The 20,322-nt window shown below is 41.3% G+C and overlaps 1 protein-coding gene and 1 long non-coding RNA gene across 3 annotated transcripts in view; one reads left to right on the top strand and one right to left on the bottom strand.

The window, feature by feature from the left end:
- Window positions 1-2,350: 2,350 nt before the first annotated feature.
- The window catches only part of CHN2 (chimerin 2), a 297,968-nt gene continuing 279,996 nt past the window's right edge, over window positions 2,351-20,322 (bottom strand). The window contains exons 9-13 of the mRNA XM_055314524.1: window positions 16,383-16,556; window positions 12,189-12,266; window positions 9,461-9,598; window positions 7,706-7,811; window positions 2,351-4,178 (exon numbers count right to left, since the gene is read on the bottom strand). Coding sequence (XP_055170499.1) covers window positions 4,007-4,178; window positions 7,706-7,811; window positions 9,461-9,598; window positions 12,189-12,266; window positions 16,383-16,556 — 668 coding nt within the window. The 3' untranslated portion in view covers window positions 2,351-4,006. The remainder of the gene's footprint in view (window positions 4,179-7,705; window positions 7,812-9,460; window positions 9,599-12,188; window positions 12,267-16,382; window positions 16,557-20,322) is intronic.
- On the top strand, window positions 9,623-20,312 carry LOC129502761 (uncharacterized). Of its 2 annotated transcripts, none has more exons than XR_008663023.1 (3): window positions 9,623-9,798; window positions 13,121-14,350; window positions 20,154-20,312. It is a non-coding gene; the product is annotated as an uncharacterized LOC129502761 (long non-coding RNA). The 2 variants fall into 2 exon arrangements; XR_008663022.1 differs by lacking the exon at window positions 9,623-9,798 and adding an exon at window positions 10,048-10,144.

The following is a 20,322-nucleotide window of genomic DNA, read 5'->3' as shown; positions in this document are numbered from 1 at the left end:
AGATGATTTACCACATATATGAGGTGCACAAGCCTACAGAAAGAGAGCTTCATCTCTTTTTCTGACTGTAGGGCTTATCTTCATTCTTTTTTTTTTTAAAGATTTTATTTATTTATTCATGAGAGAGAGACAGAGAGAGAGAGAGAGACAGAGAGACAGAGAGACAGAGAGGCAGAGACACAGGCTCCTCTTTCTTCTTTTGGGTAGATACTATCCAACTGTCAAGTCAAGCCACCTGGGAATCATCCTTGATTCTTTAATCCAGGCTATAACCAAACCTTTTCAACTCTGCTCTTCAGTAGGACCCAGTTCTAACTGTCTCTGCCTTGCTACCCACCCTGGATGCAGGCTACCTCAACCGTGGTCCTTTATGACAAGGAGGACACCTAACTGCAACCGCCCTCACTGCCTGCAGCTGCCACATGTTCTCCAATGGATCCACAGTCAGGTAAGTGATCTTTTAAAAATGCAAACTAGATTGTGTCATCTGTCCCTTATAATCCTTTAATGCTAGTGCAACGTGGTGCCTTGGATTATACCCCAGGACGGAAAAGGATATTGGTAGAAAACCCATGAAAATCTGAATAACTTCTGAGTTTATTAATAGCAATATGGCAGCATTGATTTCTTAGTTTTGATAAGAACTGTACTGTGGTTACATAAGATGTTAACACTAGGGGAAACTGAGGAGGACACAGAACTCTGTAGTATCTTTGTACCTTTTCTGTAAATATAAAACTATTCCAAAATTAAGTTTATTTTAAAAAAATTAGGGGGTGCCTGGGTGGCTCAGTTGGTTAAGTGTCCAACTCGATTTTGGGCTCAGATCATGATCTCAGGGTGGTGGGATTGAGCCCCTCACTGGGCTCTGCACTCACTGGGGAGTCTGCTTGAAATTCTCTCCTGTGTGCATATGCTCTCTCTCTCTCAAATAAATAAATCTTTAAAAAAAAATTAGTGGCACCCAGTTCCCTGATGTTAGAGTCCAAAATCCTCAGCGTGAGCGGCTTTCTTTCTCTAGCAAGACTAAATTTATTTAAAAATTAAATAATTCCTCTAGCAAGACAAGCCTCCTCCTTATCTCCAAGTACTCAGTGTCTGGCCCATTAATAAATGCTTGATAAACATTTGTTGAAAATTAATGAACATTATATTTTCAAAATCAAAAGATTAACTATAAATTTGGGGATTGGTAGATCTTGAGAATGTGTAAGCTAACGGAGGTGGGTTTTTGGTAGGAATCAGGCCAGCCCAGGCAATAGGTGAGCTGTTTGGGACTGTGACTGTCCTGTGCTCTCCTTGCCTCCCTCCCTCTGCCCGTCCAGCCTGCTATCCTTGCAATTCAGCACCAGCCCCCTCCCAGCTGTGGAGGTCAGGTGCCCATTTATGTTAATAGGAGAAAGAAAAGGGGTCTCCTCCCATCCTCAGAACTCTCTTCTCCCACCCACTCTGCCCCTGTCTCACTTCCCACAACCCACTTGTAGACAAATAGCAGTACGTTTCTGGAAACAATGCTGCCTCCTTTCAGGTCTTAACTACTAGAGTTATTCCAATGGTAGGAATTTCAAGCCAGGTAAGAGGAGCCATGTCAGGCTACCAGATGGTGGGGGAGATAAGGGTGGGTGAGCAGGCTTCAGACTAAAGCAAGGGAGATGGGATCAGGTGTTGTAATCACATTCGAGAAAAGGAGTCAGGTGACCCTCATTACACATTATAGAACCTTGTTATAATACCCCTTATTATTACTTGAACTTGGATTTAACCTGGGACAAGCCCCTTTCGTCTCATGCTCCTGCCTTCTACACCAGGTAATATCTTTTCCCTTTGCTAAGTTATCATTCTTAATAATGATAATAATAAGAAGCAATAACTATACTATTACTATTACTCTAGGTCATCACTTCATCTAAGATGTCACAACCAGAATATTTTCCCCAGTTTTTCAGATGAACAAACTAATTCCCAAGGTCATCTGCTGCTGCTAACAGGGAGATCTGGGATTTGAACTCCAGTCTTTCTGGCTGCAAAACTCTTGTTCTGCTCTCTGGCAGAAGACCTAGAGGGATTTCCCTTAAATGCTATTATCTCTTAATGAAAAAAACATAAATGCAGCAGGTCTTACAGACAGTGAAGGTGGAGCATTAGAATCCTAATTTCAAGCAGGCTCTCCAGAGGGATGCTGGAGGAGGGCTGGTCAGCAAGGTGGGGACTCAGTGGGATGTTTCTGTTTCCTCCTTGTGTTTTGGTGATGCTAGAAACTCTCCTGCCAAAACCCATCTGGGAGCAATATTTTAAATATTGTTCCCCCACCCCACCACTCCCCAACACCAATTTTCTTTGCACACTCCAGGATGATAGACAGAAGAATTTAATACATTTAATGCTTTTCCTTCCATTTACACTATCATAAATTACAAAGTATTATTCACTTCACAAAATAAAACCATTTTCAGATAATTTTTTGACAGTATCAAGAAGTACATAAGCTACAACAAACAAATCTGTACAGTTGGGAGGAACAATAATAGCAGGGACCCAGCAGAACCATTTTAACTCCCCCCCCCCGGTGTGCCAACGAAGTCCATCCGCGTAGCCCTTGGGACTGTCCAGGACAACAATTGCACTGCCCTCCTCATTCCAGCTCATTTATCACACAGTAATTCTCTTCTGGTCACTCCAAAACAAGACTAGTGAGTAAGTACATGGATCATCTTAGACAATCAGAGGAAAAGACATTGTGGTTGGATTTCAGAAAAAAAATTTAGATTTACAGTTTTTGATGCTTTAAAATTTTACCTATGTTACAAAATATAGAAATCTTGCTGTGAAAAGCTCATGCTAAGATAAATATAACCAAGAAGATGGAACTATCATGATAAAATCATATTAAATTATCCATACAGAGCTACTTTTGTCAAGGAGGAACAAATATTTGTAAAAACCAAACTTGCTCATTCTTACTTTTAAAAATAGGCTTGTTTATAAAACAAAAATGGAAAAAAATCAGTAATTTTTCTGCAGATTCACTTTTCACAAATACAGAAATGTGACAAAAATACAATTGTCATTAATAGGTGAATTCAGAGTGCTGGACCGAAAAGAACGTAGGGAAAGTGTTAACTTTTTACATGGCCCAGATTTAACCATCCCGCATCATTTTATGTAAAATGACCACATTCTGCATGTTCTGGGATATACACACGTGATACAGAGAGACTCTGACCAAAGCCAAAACATACTTTGGGATTTCACAAAATGTTTAAGGAAAGAAAATCTGTGGATGTTTCAGACCATCCTACAATTGCTATAAACATATACCGTACGACTGCAAAATGCCAGTGCTCAACAGCAAAACCTATCAAAAGCAGGGACACAGGTGGCCGGTGAACTTTCATTGCAAAGCACTGATAAGGACAGAGGTATGTCAAGATAATACTGCATTCATGGTAAACTTTTTCAGGGATCACAGCAAGAAGCAGGACAAGGTACACAGGGTCATAATCAATGCACTGCATTGAGTTCTATTTGCTGAAATAAAGTAACATTCTTGCAGCTAAAATAAAAATACATTTTACAATATAAGTTTCATTTAACATTTAACATAGAATTGTCTTCTTTCTGTAAGTGGAAAATGTATAACTGTATCAAGTACCTCTATGAATTAAATTCCCTTTAATTACTGATAAGACGGAAGCTTAAAGATCTAGGCTTTTTTTTTTTAATAAGTTAAAGAAAGATTTATTAATCACTCTTCCAGCAAAACAGGCATATGTAGGAGGCACAGCAAAGACCCAAGAGGAGGCCTTTGGTCACTCTCACCCCTGCTGTTCTTACGTGGAGGAGGCGAGTGTCTATGAGACACAGTAGCCGACTTGACAAATCCACTGTGGTCCAGGAAATTCTCTCATTTGTTTGGAAAACGAATCAAGTGTAAGAAATGTTTTTACTCCTCTAGCCTTATCAACTTAGATGGGGCTGGGGCCATGAGGCTCATTTCCCTGGAGGACTAAAACAAAACATCTTCATTTTCTATTAAAATCTGCACGATCAGCTTTTGGTACCGCATATCATGGAGGGTGGTGAGGGTGCTGTCCTCAGGGGACCTCATCAGTGTGGGCCCAAACACGATCCCCAGATTTTCAGCATTCATGAAATTGTCCTTCTCATTCATAGTCACCCTGCAAAACAGACATATACACAGACACATTACACGGACTTGCAGACAAATTGATATACTGATTATGCACGTATGCTCCCACCAATTTCTCTGGTTTAGTAAGTTGTAAAAGAAGACTAAGAATCAGAACTATAGAAAAGCACTCCGGGGGCAGTGAGGGTGGGGGAGGGCCGGTTAGCTTAGATGGTTAATTGTCTGCCTTTGGCTCAGGTCACGGTCTTGGGATCCTGGGATGGAGCCCCACGCTCCCCACTCAGCGAGGAGCCTGCCTCTCCCTCTCCCTCTGCTGCTCCCTCTGCTTGTGCTCTCTCTCTCTGTCAAATGAATTTTAAAAAAATTTTTTTAAGTATTTTTAAAAAGATAATTTTCTGGGGGCACCTGGGTGGCTCAGTCAGTTAAATGCATGGCTCTTGATCTTGGCTTAGGCCATGACCTCCTCCATGATCATGGGATGGAGCCCCACTTTAGGCTCAGTGAGTCTGCTTGTCCCTCTCCCTCTGTCCCTCCCCCTGCTCACATTCTCACATGCTCTCTTCTTTCTAAAATAAGTATTTTTTTTTAAAGGTGACTTTATTTTTCTTAGATTATTGACATTGCATTTAGGCAGTGGAAATGAATTACTTAGTGAATCTGGTATAGACACATATTTATAATTAGAAACTCAGGGACAACTTGGGTGGCTCAGTTGGTTAAGTGTCTGCCTGGGGCTTAGGTCATGATCCCGGGGTCCTGGGATTGAGCCCTGTATTGAGCTCCCCTCTCCTCTGTACCTACTCCCTACTTGTGCTCTCCCTCTCTATCTCTCTCTCTTTCAAATAAATAACATTTTAAAAATATATGTAAAAAGAGAAAATCAGTCCTTCTTACTACAGAAATGTGGAACTGTGATTAGGGGAATATTGGTTGGAAGGGGCAGCAGATTCTTAGCTGACCCATAGTGCAGAGGGATTTTAGTCTAAGCTTGTGTGGAAGTCTTCTCTTTCCCATAGCTTCTTCCCACTGGTCTGCGTGCTCACAAGCAGGGAAGCTGATTGCAGACTCCTGGTCTGCTGGCAGCCCAGCGTCCAAGGAGCAAGGTTACTGTAGGATGGGGCTGCCACGAGTGTAGGAATAGCCAGACCATTATCACGGGACAGGGGAATGGCTGGAATGTGGCCAAACAGGAAAGCAGTTGGACATTATTTCTAGTTCCCACAGGATGAGGTCTGGAGCAGTAATTATTGTTGGAATTGAAAATCATCATTTCAACATCCAGATGAGAACAGCAAAGCCTTTAAGAATAAAAGTCAAACTCCAGAGTTGGCTTAATACCTTCCTAGTGGGATAAAATTACAGTCTCCTAGATTCTTAAGGAATTGAGGTTTTTTTGGATGTTTGTAATAGATCTAAAGGACTATAGGTTCTCTGTAGCAGGGAAAAATATAATTAAAACATGTTTAGATTCTACAAAGAAGGTCATCCCTTTGTTTCTATTTTCTTGGAGCTAATTAAGATTGGCTACTTAGTATTCTTTTAGGAAGAATACTTTAGGAAGTATTCTTCTAGGAATTCAGCTTGCATTATTTTCATGTTGCAAAGCTAAGGAGGTAGGAAAAAGGAACATTCTTCACAAAGAGTTCACATCTTCCCGTTAAGTCAGGCACCATGCCTGGCCAAACAAGATGGATAGCAAACCCTCCATGATAAAAATACTAAATTATTGGCATTAAAGTATCAACTGGGACATATCAGCATTTTCCCTAATAATGATACTTTGCCTTCCAAACAATAACAATTAGAACTAATTTCTTCCTAAAGAAATAATTTATAGCTAATTAAAAGCCAGGCTGGCATTCATAGTCTGTTACTTATCCAAAAATTACTCATACTCTTAAATTCAATAAATTAATCAAAATGGAAAGTCTCTGAGCTAAATGTTATTATGGCTCTGATCACCATGAATAAAAGCAACAATATATGTTTTATAAAGGAAAAAAAACAAAAACTTTAACACCTAGTGTTTATACAGTATTATCAACTTGCTTCCTTTCATTTATTGAATGGATCTGTAGTCAGTGCAGACAACTTTTGGTTCATTTTTCTAAGAATGGGCCACTGCTATGTGTCTTCTAAAAACATAGAGGAGAGCACACAGAAATGCCCTGAGCCCTCCAATATCTCAAAGACCAACTCACTGACCTCATTATATATGTACAGTGAAGGAAAGAGATCCACAGTTGGGGTAAAAGAGTTTGGAACCAGAGGCTCTAGTGTCCTGTAAATACCCAAACATCTCCACCTGTCTTAGGTGCTGTCACACATAAGGTAGTGGATAGCTCTCCATGGTAGATACTTTCTGAGATGGCTCACAGTGATTCCTGCTTCCTGAAATTCATACTCTTATATAAACCCTTCCCCGAGCTCATGGGCCAGACAGTAGCGACTTACTTCTAACCAACAGAATATAGCAAAAGCAGCTGGATATCACTTCTGAGATTGGGTTACAGAAAGACTGTATCTTTTGTCTTGGGTGTTCTTGCTTACTGGCTCTGAGGAAAGCCAGCTGCCATTTTGTGAACTGCCCATGGGGAGACCCACATGGCAGTGAACTGAGGGTGGCCTCTAGCAAAGAGTCAGCAAGAAAATGAGGCCTCCAGTCACACAGCTTCCGAGGAACTGAATCCAGCCAGCCACCCCATGAGTGAACTTGGAAGAGCATTGTCCGCTAGTTGAGGGAGAAGGAGAAGCAGACTCTCCACTGACCCAAGACCCTGAGATCATGACCTGAGCCAAAGGCAGAGACTTAACCATCTGAGTCACCCAGGTGCCCCCTAGTAGAGCCTTTACATGAGATTGCAGCCTGGCTGTCCGTTCAGCCCTAGCCTGATTATAGGCTTTGAGCCAGAGGCAGCCAGTTAAGCCACACCTGGGTTCCTGATCACAGAGACTGTGAGATAACAAATATTTATTGTTTTAAGCCTCCAACTTTTGGGACAATTTCTTACTTGGTGGTAGGTCACCAATACATCAAGAAAACCAAGGGATTAGAATGGGAATGTGCTTGCCCGGAAGAAGGCAGGTTCAGGAGTCTGGAACTAGAATGAGCTGAAAGAGGAAGACCAGAACACAGAATATGGGGCTTATGTGGGAGGCAGATGCAGATACGGAGGCAGCGTAGACGAATGGTTAAGGCAGAGCATGGGCTCTCGTTTGGACTGCCTGGATTTCAATCCTGGCTTCACTTTACCTCTTTTCCCATCGGTTATTTTACTTCCTTAAATGTCAGCAATCTCATCTGTCATATGAGGCCCCTAACAATACCCACCTCACAGACACAACACATATAAAGTTGTGTGGTGCACCTGCTGGCACAGAGCGAGTGTTCTAGCAATTATGAATGGGGCAGGCCTCGCAAAGGCAGCATAGTTCACTCTAAAGGAGAGTCTGTCCTCTCAGCGGGTGAGGGAGGGTTGTGAACTCTTCCTAACACAGTCACTGTCCCAGGCAGGCGCAGTTGACAGAAGACGTGTCAAGGAGGTGTGAGCTTACTTCTTGAGGTGGATCATCAGGTATCGGAGGGTCTCATAGTGGGCAGGGGGCAGCAGCATCAGCACGTCATGGACGGCTTCCAGTCTCTCATCTGCGTTGGAGATTTCTGTAGGAATACACATAAGGAGTTGATACAGCGCTGCCACATTCAAGTTTTCAGTGAAGTAACAAGAAATTTGGTTTGTTCTGGTTACAGATGGAGGGGAAGTCTTAATAAGTTCATGCAATTTTGGGTAACATTTCATTTAAACTAGTCCATCCATTTGTGTCTTGCCTTATTCCAGAAATGATTGGGGTTGGAAACCACACATGTATTGAACGTCCGCTGGGTGGATGATGGGAGGGTGGGCATAGTCCTAGTCACCCCCCCGCCCTCTCCCCCGCCAGGAATCTGCAGCCCTGTAGATGTTTACCAGTGGCACAAACTGCTTTGCCCATCTTCTGAATGCTGGACTTGCTAGAGATCTCACTATCACGAGCTTTAAACTAGATCACACTTGGTAGCATTCTCTGGAAGTTGTATGACTGGAAGGCTCCGTAACTGAATACACTCTACAACATGAGGGCTCTGGCCCATGAGCCTACCAACTCAGCTTGCGTTAATGGCACTTCTCACCAAAGTGCTGAACCCCGCTAACAGTCCAGGTTAGGAAGTAGATACTAAGCATATTCACAAAGGGAGGAAACATGCATGCTTCTGCTTTTTAGGTCTCTGATAGGTATTGGCAGCCATTCAAAGAAAGTTCTCCTGCTGTTCCTCCTGGGGCACAGGAGACCCACCTGCCAGAACCTTCTTCACCTAGGACCACCAGGACCCAGGAAAGTATGCTCTTACCAGGAAGTGGGGCCATACCTCATCAGGAGAGTGCATCTTGCACTAATCCCATCTGGCCCACATTTATCCTCATCAGGCATCTTATTATATTTACCTTCAATGATATTTTTCATAAAAAAATTCCTCAAAGTGTGTTTGATTTCTGTGTCATGCATTCTAGCATCTGACTCTCCCTTTCCTTCCCATTTTCCTGGGCAAAGTGCAACACCACTTCCCACCCTCTGACCCCTTACCTCCCATCCCAATATGGTCCTTTCTCCTGACAGCAGTCAACCCAAGTGCCAAATACTGAATGAGCGACCATGGTCTGAAAGAAGACCAGCAATGATGATGTTCTGTCCCCGGCCCTATGAGCTCAGCTCTCCGAGACTAGCTTTCCTGCCCTGTGAAATGGGATTACGATATTTGCCCCCTAGGTAGATGAGAAGCTTAATCTAGAGGATATAATTGAGAGGTCCTGGATAGTACTTGACATAGTAATACCAGTTTTGAACATTGGTGGACAAATCTTGGGGTATAACTTTAATTGATTACCAATGAGTGTGCTTAATGGACGAAAGTAGCCAATCTATTTGGTCCTCATTGAAGAATATCTGATTTTTTTTTTTACCATAGAAACATTTTTGCTTTTGACATATAACTGAGTATCCCCGACTGTGCCAGTTCCCAGCATGGAAGGGACAAAGGGGAGAGAGAACTGCCCAGTGCCCAGCTTTGGCCGAGTGGAGTCGGCTTGGTACTGGCTCAACTCAGCCGGTGGACTCTGACTGGTTTTCACTTAGCTGTACCATTGTGCCCTTGCTTGGCAAAGCCAGTGCCCATGGAATGAATGAAACAGTTCTGAGTTTTAATTTTCTTGAAGTTAAAAGCATTATACTTAACAGTTTGGTACAAATAAAAAATTAGTTCTCAGTACTTACTTGCTGCCTCAATAAATTTGGGATAGGTGTCATAGGTGATAACAGGAATGGGTAAGTCTCTGAAGTATAGTTTAAGGGCTCCAGTGATGATGTTTATGTCTGGGTAGATGTTGGCAGATATATCTGCCTTTTCACCATCTGAAAAACAATCAATGATCCAATTCCTAATTAGGACCTATTTCGCCAAGTGAAAGCATGCCCAGGAAGAAAGAAAAAAAGATCCTACAGTGAATGCAATGTGCCCGGACAAGTCCCAACTGACTCCTCTCGCTTCTAATAACACCGACGTGCGGGAAGTAACAAAAAGAAGTTTGGGGAGAGTGATTTTGGGTCTGAGGGTAAGCGAAGCCAAAAAGGGTGTGAAATCAACTTCTTATAGTTCTTTGGGGGCTCAGCCTCTGGTAATTTGCTGGGGAGAAACTTAGCATAGTAAGTTTTATGTTTGAGACAGAAACGTTCATAAGAGAATAACAATCTAATGTGAAATAATAATAAAAAATCAAGCTTTTATATAGCTGCACCAGTATTCTTTGGATTTGGATTTGAAGATCACATACACAACATAACTGCCAATGTCTTCAGTTTCTCTCGTCTCTTGCAGGCTCGCTGACGTTTTACTTTTATCTTGGTTCTTTCTCTTCTGTCCCTGAGGCTTTAATCTGGGAAACTCTGACCTTCCCTCAGGTATGGGTAACGTTATATTCTAACCGTGTTTGCAGTCATTCTGAAGACATTCTTTGACTTTTTGTTTTACCATTAGTAAAAATCAGTCCAACTTAACTGTCACAGACTAAAGTTTTTGGATACGGTAGTTTCAATCATATTGAGATGGTTAGCATTTTCTTTGACATAGAGAATTGAAATAAAGTACAAACGTCTTAGCAAATTTGGTTCTAAGGATAAAAAAAAAGCTGGTGTACAGAAAACAGTGAGTGCGGTAGATGGGTTATCCGATCCCATTATTTACATATTTAACAAATATCTATTGAGACTGGACCGTGTGCCAGGCACTGTTAAGCTCTGATGAATCAGAGAAGAAAAGATATATTCCCTTCAAATGGCTCTAGTCTGTCTAGGAGTCAGGCATGCAACTCCACGGTTACAAGGAAACGGGAAGCTTGCTAGGCTGGAGATATGTGAAAACACAGGGGCTGGAAGTGGACAGAGGAAAGGGCAATGGGACTCTTAGGTCAGCTTGAGGTACTCAGGGAGGATTCAGAAAAGAGGAAAGACTTGAGTGGACACCTGATCAATAGGTAAGTGTTTGCCAGGGATGTGAACACATTCTAGATGGACAGTCCAATGTGAGCCAAGGTAGTTGTTCATGAAAACAGGTGAGGTGTATTTCAGTAAATCTGGGGCATAAAGTATACAGGGCAGAGAAATTGGCCCTGAGCCTGAAAAGATAGGGTGGCCAGATCATCAGAGACCTGTCTACTGTTCTACAGAGTGAAAGTTCTAACTAGTAGGCTAGGGGTTATATCCCTTGATTGGCTTTACTACAATTATTTGGACTATTCAGTAGAAATATAGAATAGAAACACTAATTTGGAAAGATATATGCACCCTCATGTTCACTGCAGCATTATTCACAAAAGCCAAGATATGGAAGCAATCTAATTGTCCACTGATGGATGAATATAGAAAAGATGTGGTGTATAAATGATGGAATACTATTCAGCCATAAGAAAAAGAGAAATCTTGCCTTTTGTGGCAACATGGATAGACTTCGAGGGAATTATGCTAAATGAAAGAAGTCAGACAGAGAAAGACAAATACTGTATGAGCTCTCTTATACACGGAATCTAAAACAAAACAAAACAAAATAAAGCTCATACATACAAAGAACAGATTGGTGGTTTCAGGAGACAAGCTGTGAGGGGTGAGAGAAATGGGTGAGCTGATTTTTTAAAAAAATAAATTGAATAAAAATTAACTAATAAGAAAATACAGATTCTTGAGCTCAGCTTTCGGAATGAGTCCCCTGGCAATCTGCATTTTTTAACGAGCTCCCAAGTTCTTTGACCTAAGAGATAGTATGGCCTAGAGAGCATCTTTAAAAATAAATAAATAACAAAAGGTGTTACCTTCTTCTTCTTTTTTTTTTTTTTAAGGTGTTACCTTCTAAACTTCCCCTGGCTTCCCTTATTTCAGTGCTGGGCATACTGCCATCCTATGCTGTTTTATTTGGAGTTTTGGGAGAAGGAAAAGAGTCACAGAGATCCATGGTTGGGGGTGTAAGGACACTCTGGTGCCACGTGGACTGACCATAAATGTTTGGCCACCAAATCAAGAATCATAAGGGCACCAAATGATGGCTGCCCATCCAAGAAGTATTTTAATACAATTTTTAAAAGATTTTTAAAAATTTATTTATACATGAAAGACACACACACACACACACACACAGAGGCAGAGACACAAGCAGAGGGGAGAAGCAGGCTCCATGCAGGTAGCCCAATGCAGGACTCAATCCTGGGACTGCGGGATCACTCCCTGGGCCAAAGGCAGGCACTTAACCGCTGAGCCACCCAGGCATCCCATATTTTAAACTCACATTTCCATCTGGTCCCTGGTCTAAAACTTTTAAGGAGACACTTATTCCTTGGCTTCCTGAGGAATAGCTCTCAGTAGCTCTGAAACCCATCTGCACTATGAATAAAGTCTGGTTCCAAGAGAAAGGGTGCTAAGGATAGGTTACCCAGCATTCAGAAAAGCACAAGCCCACCTCTGTCAAATGCCATCTTGACATCTTCGATGTGTTCAGTGAACCCAGAGACTCTGTAAAGGCCTTCTGACTTCAATCCTGTTGATAAAAAGAGACTTTAGTTCCCTGAAACATCTACAAATGACTCTAATTTCTAATTCTGTATTTACATTGTACAGTATCAGGAAATGAGCAAATGAGAGCCAGGGCTCTTGTATATTATACACGATCATGTCAGAAGTGGACTTGTCCATCTCAGTTTCCAGGCAAGTCTGTCTGGATGTGCTTGTGGTGCAGTAGAGACCTCAGGGCTCTGGTCTTCTTCCTGCCTGGCTTTGCAAACTAGATGCCTGTTTAAGATTCTCATCAACCATGGTCTCCTGCTTCCTCATTCATCAGGCTGCTGGATTAGATTTCACTGCCCCAGGCATCAACCTGCTTCCTCCCCAGCATCATCTTATCCCATGTGCATGCAGGGCTGTGCTAGGAACACATACATACGTGGATGCTTGCATACTATCTTGATTTTATTGAAACAATCTGAATTTTATAGCCTTTTATGTTTATGTTTAATTATAATTATGATAATATGCTCAATGTTTAACTCAATACGATTGATTTAATTATTATACCTTCAAATAAATGTTCATACATTAGAGAAAAATAAAATTTTAGTGATGATTCTGGAAACATGACCACTGTATACTTAGGCTGAGACAGAAATGTTGTTTCTGCTCCTAGATCTTATTGATTTATTAAGAAATGTCCTAAGGCCTAGCCAGGTCCCAAAAGCATCAGAAGGGATAGAGGGCCAGATTCCAGACCTAGCAGGTCAGAAGCCAGGTACTATCAAACTCCAGCTACAGCAAGAACAAGCAAACAAATAGCTGATAGAACTGGTGCGGTATACACTTGTCAAGCTCTTAACAACACACTTTTCTGTTCTTCATTAGGGCAACATGGATCAGGGGTATGCTATCTGCCATCTATAAGGGTCTGCATCAGAGAACAACTGCACAGCATCAACCCCGCTGCTCTTCCTCCTGGGACTGTAAGAGACCTTCCCTGACCTTGGCTCCATCTCCCACTGAGCCCCACTCACTCTCAGAACTCGACTCAGTACAGTTGCCCAGGCTGCCAATACTGATCAACTGGCTGGCCCACAAGAGAAGACCTGGAGTCATCCTCTTCTAGTTGGCAGTACATGTAAGCGTGCCTCAGTACATGTAATGCGTGCATGCAACATGGGTGAGGATGCCGTGGCACATGGGTGAGGATGCCATGGCACATGGGAGCACAGTACTGTGAACACTAATCCTTGACTGTTTGTGGGGAAGGTCTTACAGAAGAGCTAATCTTTCAAGGAGTCATGAAAGATGGACTAGAGTTTGCCAGAGTAGCAGAGGCTTCCAGCTCTCCTTGTAATATCAACTCTCCTCTTCCTCAGCTGCAATGGAACCTTCGATTAGAACAACATCCGTGGCCATGGCCAGTAAATTCTGGCTAATAGAAAGAGAGCAGAAGTGATGTATATAGTGCCATGGTTGTGGACTTGGAGAGAAAGAGCATGCCCTTCTGCCCTTGGTTGGAATGCAGAGGAGAAGGTGGTAACCACTTGGGACCATGCAGATGAAAGCAGCTCACGAGGATGGCAGGCAACAAGTTGCGGGGCCTGGGCTCCTGCCCCTGGGGTGCTGCTCACCTAGCCCTAGACTGCTCCCAGTGTCTGGATTGTTACTGGAGAGAGAAACAAATTTCTATCTTGTTATAGACACTAAGGTTTGGGGTCTCTGTGATAGCACTGAGACACATGGGTGAAGTAAGGTGGTAGACAGACACATTTGGAGGTGGAGTTAGGATAGGTGGCCATTCCAAGAAAAGGCAAAAGGAAGAACATAGTTTGAGTCCTCTATGCTGGGCCCTGTGCTAGGTCATTTATATGGATCAACTCATTTCAACTCTCACAGTCAGCTTATGACTGATTCCATTCACTTTATGGGTGAGAAAACATATTCAAATGGGGCAGGTAACTTGGCCAAGGTCGTGCCACAGTGAGTGTGAGACAGGGCTGGGAATCTAACTCCACGTCCGTGATCTTTTCGTCCTGCCACATCATGCAGAAACAAATGGCCATGAAAGAGCATTTGCAGAACAATAAGGAATTTGCCATGGATGGAAGTGAGGTAAGACTTTGGCAGGGGTGGCAATGAGGCAGAGGATGGGAGTCATGTGAATTTCTTCCAGCCCATTCTCTGATTCTGCTCACATGCGCAGGATGCTAATGCCTGCAGCTCCAATCCCTTTGCTTTCAGTCCCCTGGCATAAATTCCTGATCTGTGCCATTCTAGCTCTTGTTCCAGGCATGCTTCATGCCGTGCTCCCCACGGACACGTAAGATGTCAGACACGGTGGTAACTCTGCCTGAGTTATCTATCAGTCGCTTCTGATGAGGATCATTATGAGATGATCCCAGCTTCTCCAGAGAAGCTGGGGTCCTGAGTTGAGGCTCCAGGGAGGCTGATCATCTGACCCCCAATTGCAGAGCCCTCTCAATGATAGGAGCCAGGGATACTCCCCCAGCATCTCACCCAGGGTCAGGGCACCCCGTCTTAACTCTTACTCAGCCCAGGCCCTGCAGCAATACCTTCACCAGATCCCAAAGCACCCACTAAGCTGACAGGCACAGCAGTCAAAAGGCAGCAAGCACTTCTTACAATCTGAGATTAAATGAGCAAATCTGAAGGGGACAGAACAGCTCTGGTTTTCATCCTGCACGGAAAAGGGATTTTTCCTGTCTCTAAAAGGCTTGGGATAACAAGCTTATAATGTCCTCTTTTGTCTTCTTTTGGAAAGAATGTAGTAGTTAGCCAATGCATAAATAATCTGTAGAATACATTACACCAGTTTGGACACAATAATGGATACCAACTCTAGCAGAGTACCTACATGGCAAAAATGGTTAAAGCCTCTGGGCTTTATACATGGTCCAATTATCCAAGTTATATCCAGCAATCCAAGTTCTCCCCAACCAGACTCAACCCACCATCTCACTGAACATTCTGATACTGAGGAGTAGCCAAACAAAACATAGATAAAGGAAGGGTGACTCAAGCATACTATAGAGAACCTTTTCATTGAAATGTTTCTATTTTCTGTGCCTTCTTCTTTTTTAAATATTTATTCATTGGGGCGCTTGGGTGGCTCAGTTGGTTGAGCTGCCAACTCTTGATTTTGGCTCAGGTCAAGGACTTGGGATCCTAGGTTCAAGCCCTGCATCAGGCTCCGTGGTCAGCATGGGGTCTGCCTCAGGATTCTTACTCTCCCCCAGCCCCTCCACCTGCTTGTTTGCTCTATCTCTCCCTCTCTCAAACGAATAAATAGATCTTTTAAAAAAAGAGAGAGCATGTGGAGGGGAGGGACAGAGGGAGAGTGAGAGAGAGAATCTTAAGAAGACTTCCTGCTGAGTGGAACCTGCTATGGGGCTTGATCCCCAGACCATGAGATCACCTCCCAAGCTGAAATCAAGTCAGATGTCTAACTAACTGAGCCACCCAGGTGCCCTTCCTCAATGGCTTCTTTATTTTTCATTGCATAGATCTTTTTACTCTTTTAACTCTCTTCTTTGAAATAAACAGAACCAATACTGGCAGTGAATTTCTCTATGGTATAAAATGTATGTGTTGATCAACAGTTTATCTCCTTATTTAGTGGGGTGACTTTTTAAGACTCAATTCAAATCTTACTTCTGCCATAAACCATTCCTGAATTGTCCTCAAATAACACTGAAATGTCTTCCTCTATGACTCCATGGTATTTTGGATGCACACACCCATAACATTTATTTACTGACCCCTCTGATTCTGCATATTACAATATGGATTTCTGGAAGGTGAGAACTGTGACTTTTATATTCTCAATGTGTAGCACATAATAAATGCTTAGCAAACATGGGTTGAATACCTACATGCAAGGTTTAGGTATAAAACAGAAACTGATGTAATGGCTAGATTTAGCTTATTTCTGTGTGTATGCATGTATGTGTGTGTGTGTGTGTGTGTGTGTGTGTGTGGTGTGTGTGTATGCTGGGTCAGAATGTCTCCCCAACATCGATAGTGGAGAGAGAGTCAATTTAACAATTATAAAAAAGTCTCCTTGACAACAGTAAAAACAAACAGTGAAAACAAAATCACTATAAGTATAGAGTCTTTTCCAAACCTCTTGCTTCAATTTCCCGTATGCATATGTCTACCACCATGGGTCTCTGAGTATTGTGAGCCTTCACAAGTGTTGTGAGGTCACAACAGTACACCTTCTTAATCCTCTTGAGATCAGGTTGACAGTCGTTGGGAACATGCTTGGAACACTGCTTGTGTACATTCAATCCACAGTCTGTAAACAAAGAAGCCACATTAGCCTTGCCCGGCCCTTTGGTCAAAGCCCAGCACAAATGATAGGTTACCAAAAATAAAACTGAAAACACCCAAGGGTTTGCTGTATCTTTCTGGAACACACCTATCCCACGTAGAGGTGATACTCTCCATGAGATCCATCTTTACTCACAAAACTTAAATAATTCCATTTTTTCTCAGCTTTTTCTGTTGCTGGACCATAATAATAGAACAAATAATAGAACATTTCACTGAGATCGTTTTGGTAATCAGCTAGGTTATCTGTATGTTTTTTTTCCCTCTTTTCAGACTGGAAACTTTGGGTCCACATATTTGGGTACTTAGGACTTCTGCTAGGTTGTTTTCCTAAAGTCTTAGATTTTCCTTTTGTGGAAGACATGATAACTCTCTCTGTAGGAATCTTTAATCTTTGGTCTGAGGGACCCATGACCATTGGCATCTCCTTCCCATTTCCTGGAGAGTTGCCCATAGTTTCTAGTACCTTCTCCTTGTTGGGCAGTTTGGTTTGGCCATTTTTCTTTCTACTTGCCTTATTTTGACACCTGTGAGTGGAAATAATGTCTAACTAGACACCAGTGGGGGTACCTGAGAGTTTACAATTCAGAACAATGCCACATAACTTGATGATTAATTATTTATAAAGCTCATATCAAGATCCAAAGCTAAAAAGGTACTTTTAAGTTCAATGAACACATTAAAAACCTTGTTAGCAGTTGGTATCCACTGACAGAATTTCTCTAATAATGACAAGACACAGTCTACAGTCTGGAAAATAAAAATTTAATGCTTAAGTTGTTCAAAGTTGATGTGCTGTCTATTCAAAACATATATATATATATATATATTACATATATATAATAATGAATATTGTCACCAGCTATTTAACAAATAACAAAAAAGCACTTAACCATCCATACCAAGGATTTGAGAAAATCTAAACTTTCATAAAATCATCAAAAAAAATTTTTGCAAAATCATTACATGGTTTTCGTGTAATTTTTAGGCTGAGTTCTGTCCACCCTCCTTTCAAAGGAAAAACCAGTTCTAAATCATCTTGGTTTTATCAACATGAGAAATTCAACACAGCTCAAGTAAACTTCAATGGTATTTTGATAGATCTATTTGTATATGTAAATTTGGGCAAAGTGAACCAAATAGAACTGGTTTGTTTTCTTGTTTGGATTCTCTTTTATAAAATAGGGATGATATTAGCATCTACTGCTAGGATTATTATAAGGATCAACTGAATAATCTGTGTAAACTCTGAAGTGCAGTGAACATTACCTGCTAAGAGTTAAATTAAAAAAAAAAAAAACAAATTTGTGAGAAAATATAAGGATACCTGGCCAGCTATTCTTGTTATTTCCTTTAGTAAGTTTTATTAAGTTCTGATAAGTGTCTTTGAAGACAAAATTTTTAAAGTTGTGATAAAATATACCTAACATGAATTTCACCATTTTAACCATTTCTGGGTGTACAGTTCAAGAGGCATTAAGTACCTTTACGTTGTGAGCAACTGTCACCACCATCCATCTCCAGAACCATCAGCTTCCAAAACTGAAACTCTACTCGTTAAACAGTAACTCCCCAGACCCTCCTTCCCCTGGCAACCACATTCTACTTTCCATTTCTATGAATTTGATTACTGGAAAGTGAAAATCATATAAGTGGAATCATTAGCATTTGTCCTTTTGTGACTGGCTCATTTTGCTTAGCAGGATGTCCTTAAGGTTCGTTAGTATTACAAGATATGACAGGATTTCCTTACTTTTTTAAGGCTGGGTGATACCCCATGGTATTGACATAGCACATTTTGTTTTATCTATTGATGGATACTTGGGTTGCTTCTACCTTTTGGCTACTGTGAATAGTGCTGTTATAAACACAGGTGGACAAATATCTGTTTGAGTGCCTGCTTTCAGTTCTTTTGGATAGAGACTCAGAAGTGGAATTGCTGGATTATGTGATGATTCTATTTTTAATTTCCATATAAACTCCATTTTAAGATCTGAAGCAGCAGCATTTTTTGTTAGAGTTGAATAATGACATTTTGTTAAAATTAATGTGTTTTACAATATATAAAAATATTCAGTATTTGCAAACTACTATAACTCCATATGCTATAAATAAAGTCTAGTTCATTTTAAAAAATACTTAAAATATGGAAAACAATGATCAGGTTTTGATTTTCCTGCTGCTCAGAGGAAATTGTGAGGCCAAACAGTGGCCACTAGAGAATATTAACATTATAACCTCAGAATATGTTTAAGTAAAAAAAAAACAGAAAAAACAAACACTTTTTATCCCAGAAAAGGTTGCTATTCACAGCTAATCCAAATTCTAGAGTTTTGTTCTCTTTGGACCAATTTGCTGCTCAATTTGGTTAATATCCGCAATGAGGATATTTCTGGTAGGTATAATCTGGACAGCCTGAATTAATTACCACTGGGTGATTCAGATGGTCTACCATTTTAATCAGTGGTTGAGCTGTGAGATGCTTCGTAACTCCCAGGTGAGTAAGTCTTTTGTGTTCATTGGGGTATCTGGAACATTCCTAGAGAGGCTGTCTCTGAGCCTGTTTGCTGCTTGTCTCATCTGTGATGGGGGCAGGTAGCGGTAAACCACATACACAACCAATACCTGAACCTCCAGGTACCACTACCGGTTGTATCTACACAGTAGAAGCTAAGGTGGCTTCTTCTGAACAGAGAAAGGATTTAAGGTCTCACAGTCCTTTGAACCAAAATGGGCAGTATGGTAAAATAGATTATCTTAACGTAGTATCATTAGCTTATTTTATTTTAAATGCTCTGTAAGAATTTTTTTTAAAAAATCATTCCCTAGCAAGGAAGAAATCAATCATGGTGTTGGTGGAAACCCAATCAGTATAGCACAGGAGGCAATTCTTGCTCCTGGCCAGGACTGCTTGCCAGAAAAAGTGTGGTGAGATGAATTAGGAAGCCACACTAGTTACACACTAGTTTGGCAATTCTTTGCTCTTTTGTTAGCTGTATTTTAATAAGATGTGTTATGTGCCATTAACACCGGGTGTGTGTGCCCAGTTCTAGGTAGAAAAACACCCAGGGTTTCAAAATGCTTTGAAAATATGTGATATCCAATCAAGGTCTTTAGTTGCACAGCTAATCTGATAGCAGAGAAATTCTGAGCATGGGTTCTGGAGCTGAATCAATTTTCCACCACTTACTATGTGGCCAAGAGCAATTAACAACTACCTTTAAGCCTCAGTTTCTTCATCCGTTCAGTGGGGAGAATAATTGTATCTCTTTAAGGTCTGTTGGTGAGGCTAAATGGCATGATAAATAGAAAGTGCTCAACTCAATGCCTGGTGTGTGGCAAAGGTTCACCAGTATTTCTGTTTTCATGTCTTGCCTTTTGTAATAAAGTAGGGATGGGAAAGAAATGTGGTTTTTCTATCTTTGCCATTCCATTGGAATTGATTTCTTTTTCTTTTAAGGACTGCTGCCTATTTTGGGTGGCAGGAAGGTTCATAAGGAAATGTACTTGCTTGGATGTTTTTCTTTTCTTGCATAAACATGATATTTCCTTTTTGTTTCAGCAGACACCTAGAACAGTTCTCCATTAAGCACAGAGATGACTTGAACCTTCCAGAAAGCCAGACTCTTGAACTAATCTGGATCTGTTTCCGACCTCTGGAGAAATGATCTCCAGCTCAACATTATGTCACTTGATATAAATAGAAAAGGATGAAGAAAGTTCTGTGTCTA

Source organism: Nyctereutes procyonoides, unplaced genomic scaffold, assembly GCF_905146905.1.
Source record: "Nyctereutes procyonoides isolate TBG_1078 unplaced genomic scaffold, NYPRO_anot_genome, whole genome shotgun sequence".
NCBI lineage: Eukaryota > Metazoa > Chordata > Mammalia > Carnivora > Canidae > Nyctereutes > Nyctereutes procyonoides.
Note: the sequence above shows the minus strand (reverse complement) of the source record. Positions and strands in the feature narration are given on the sequence as shown.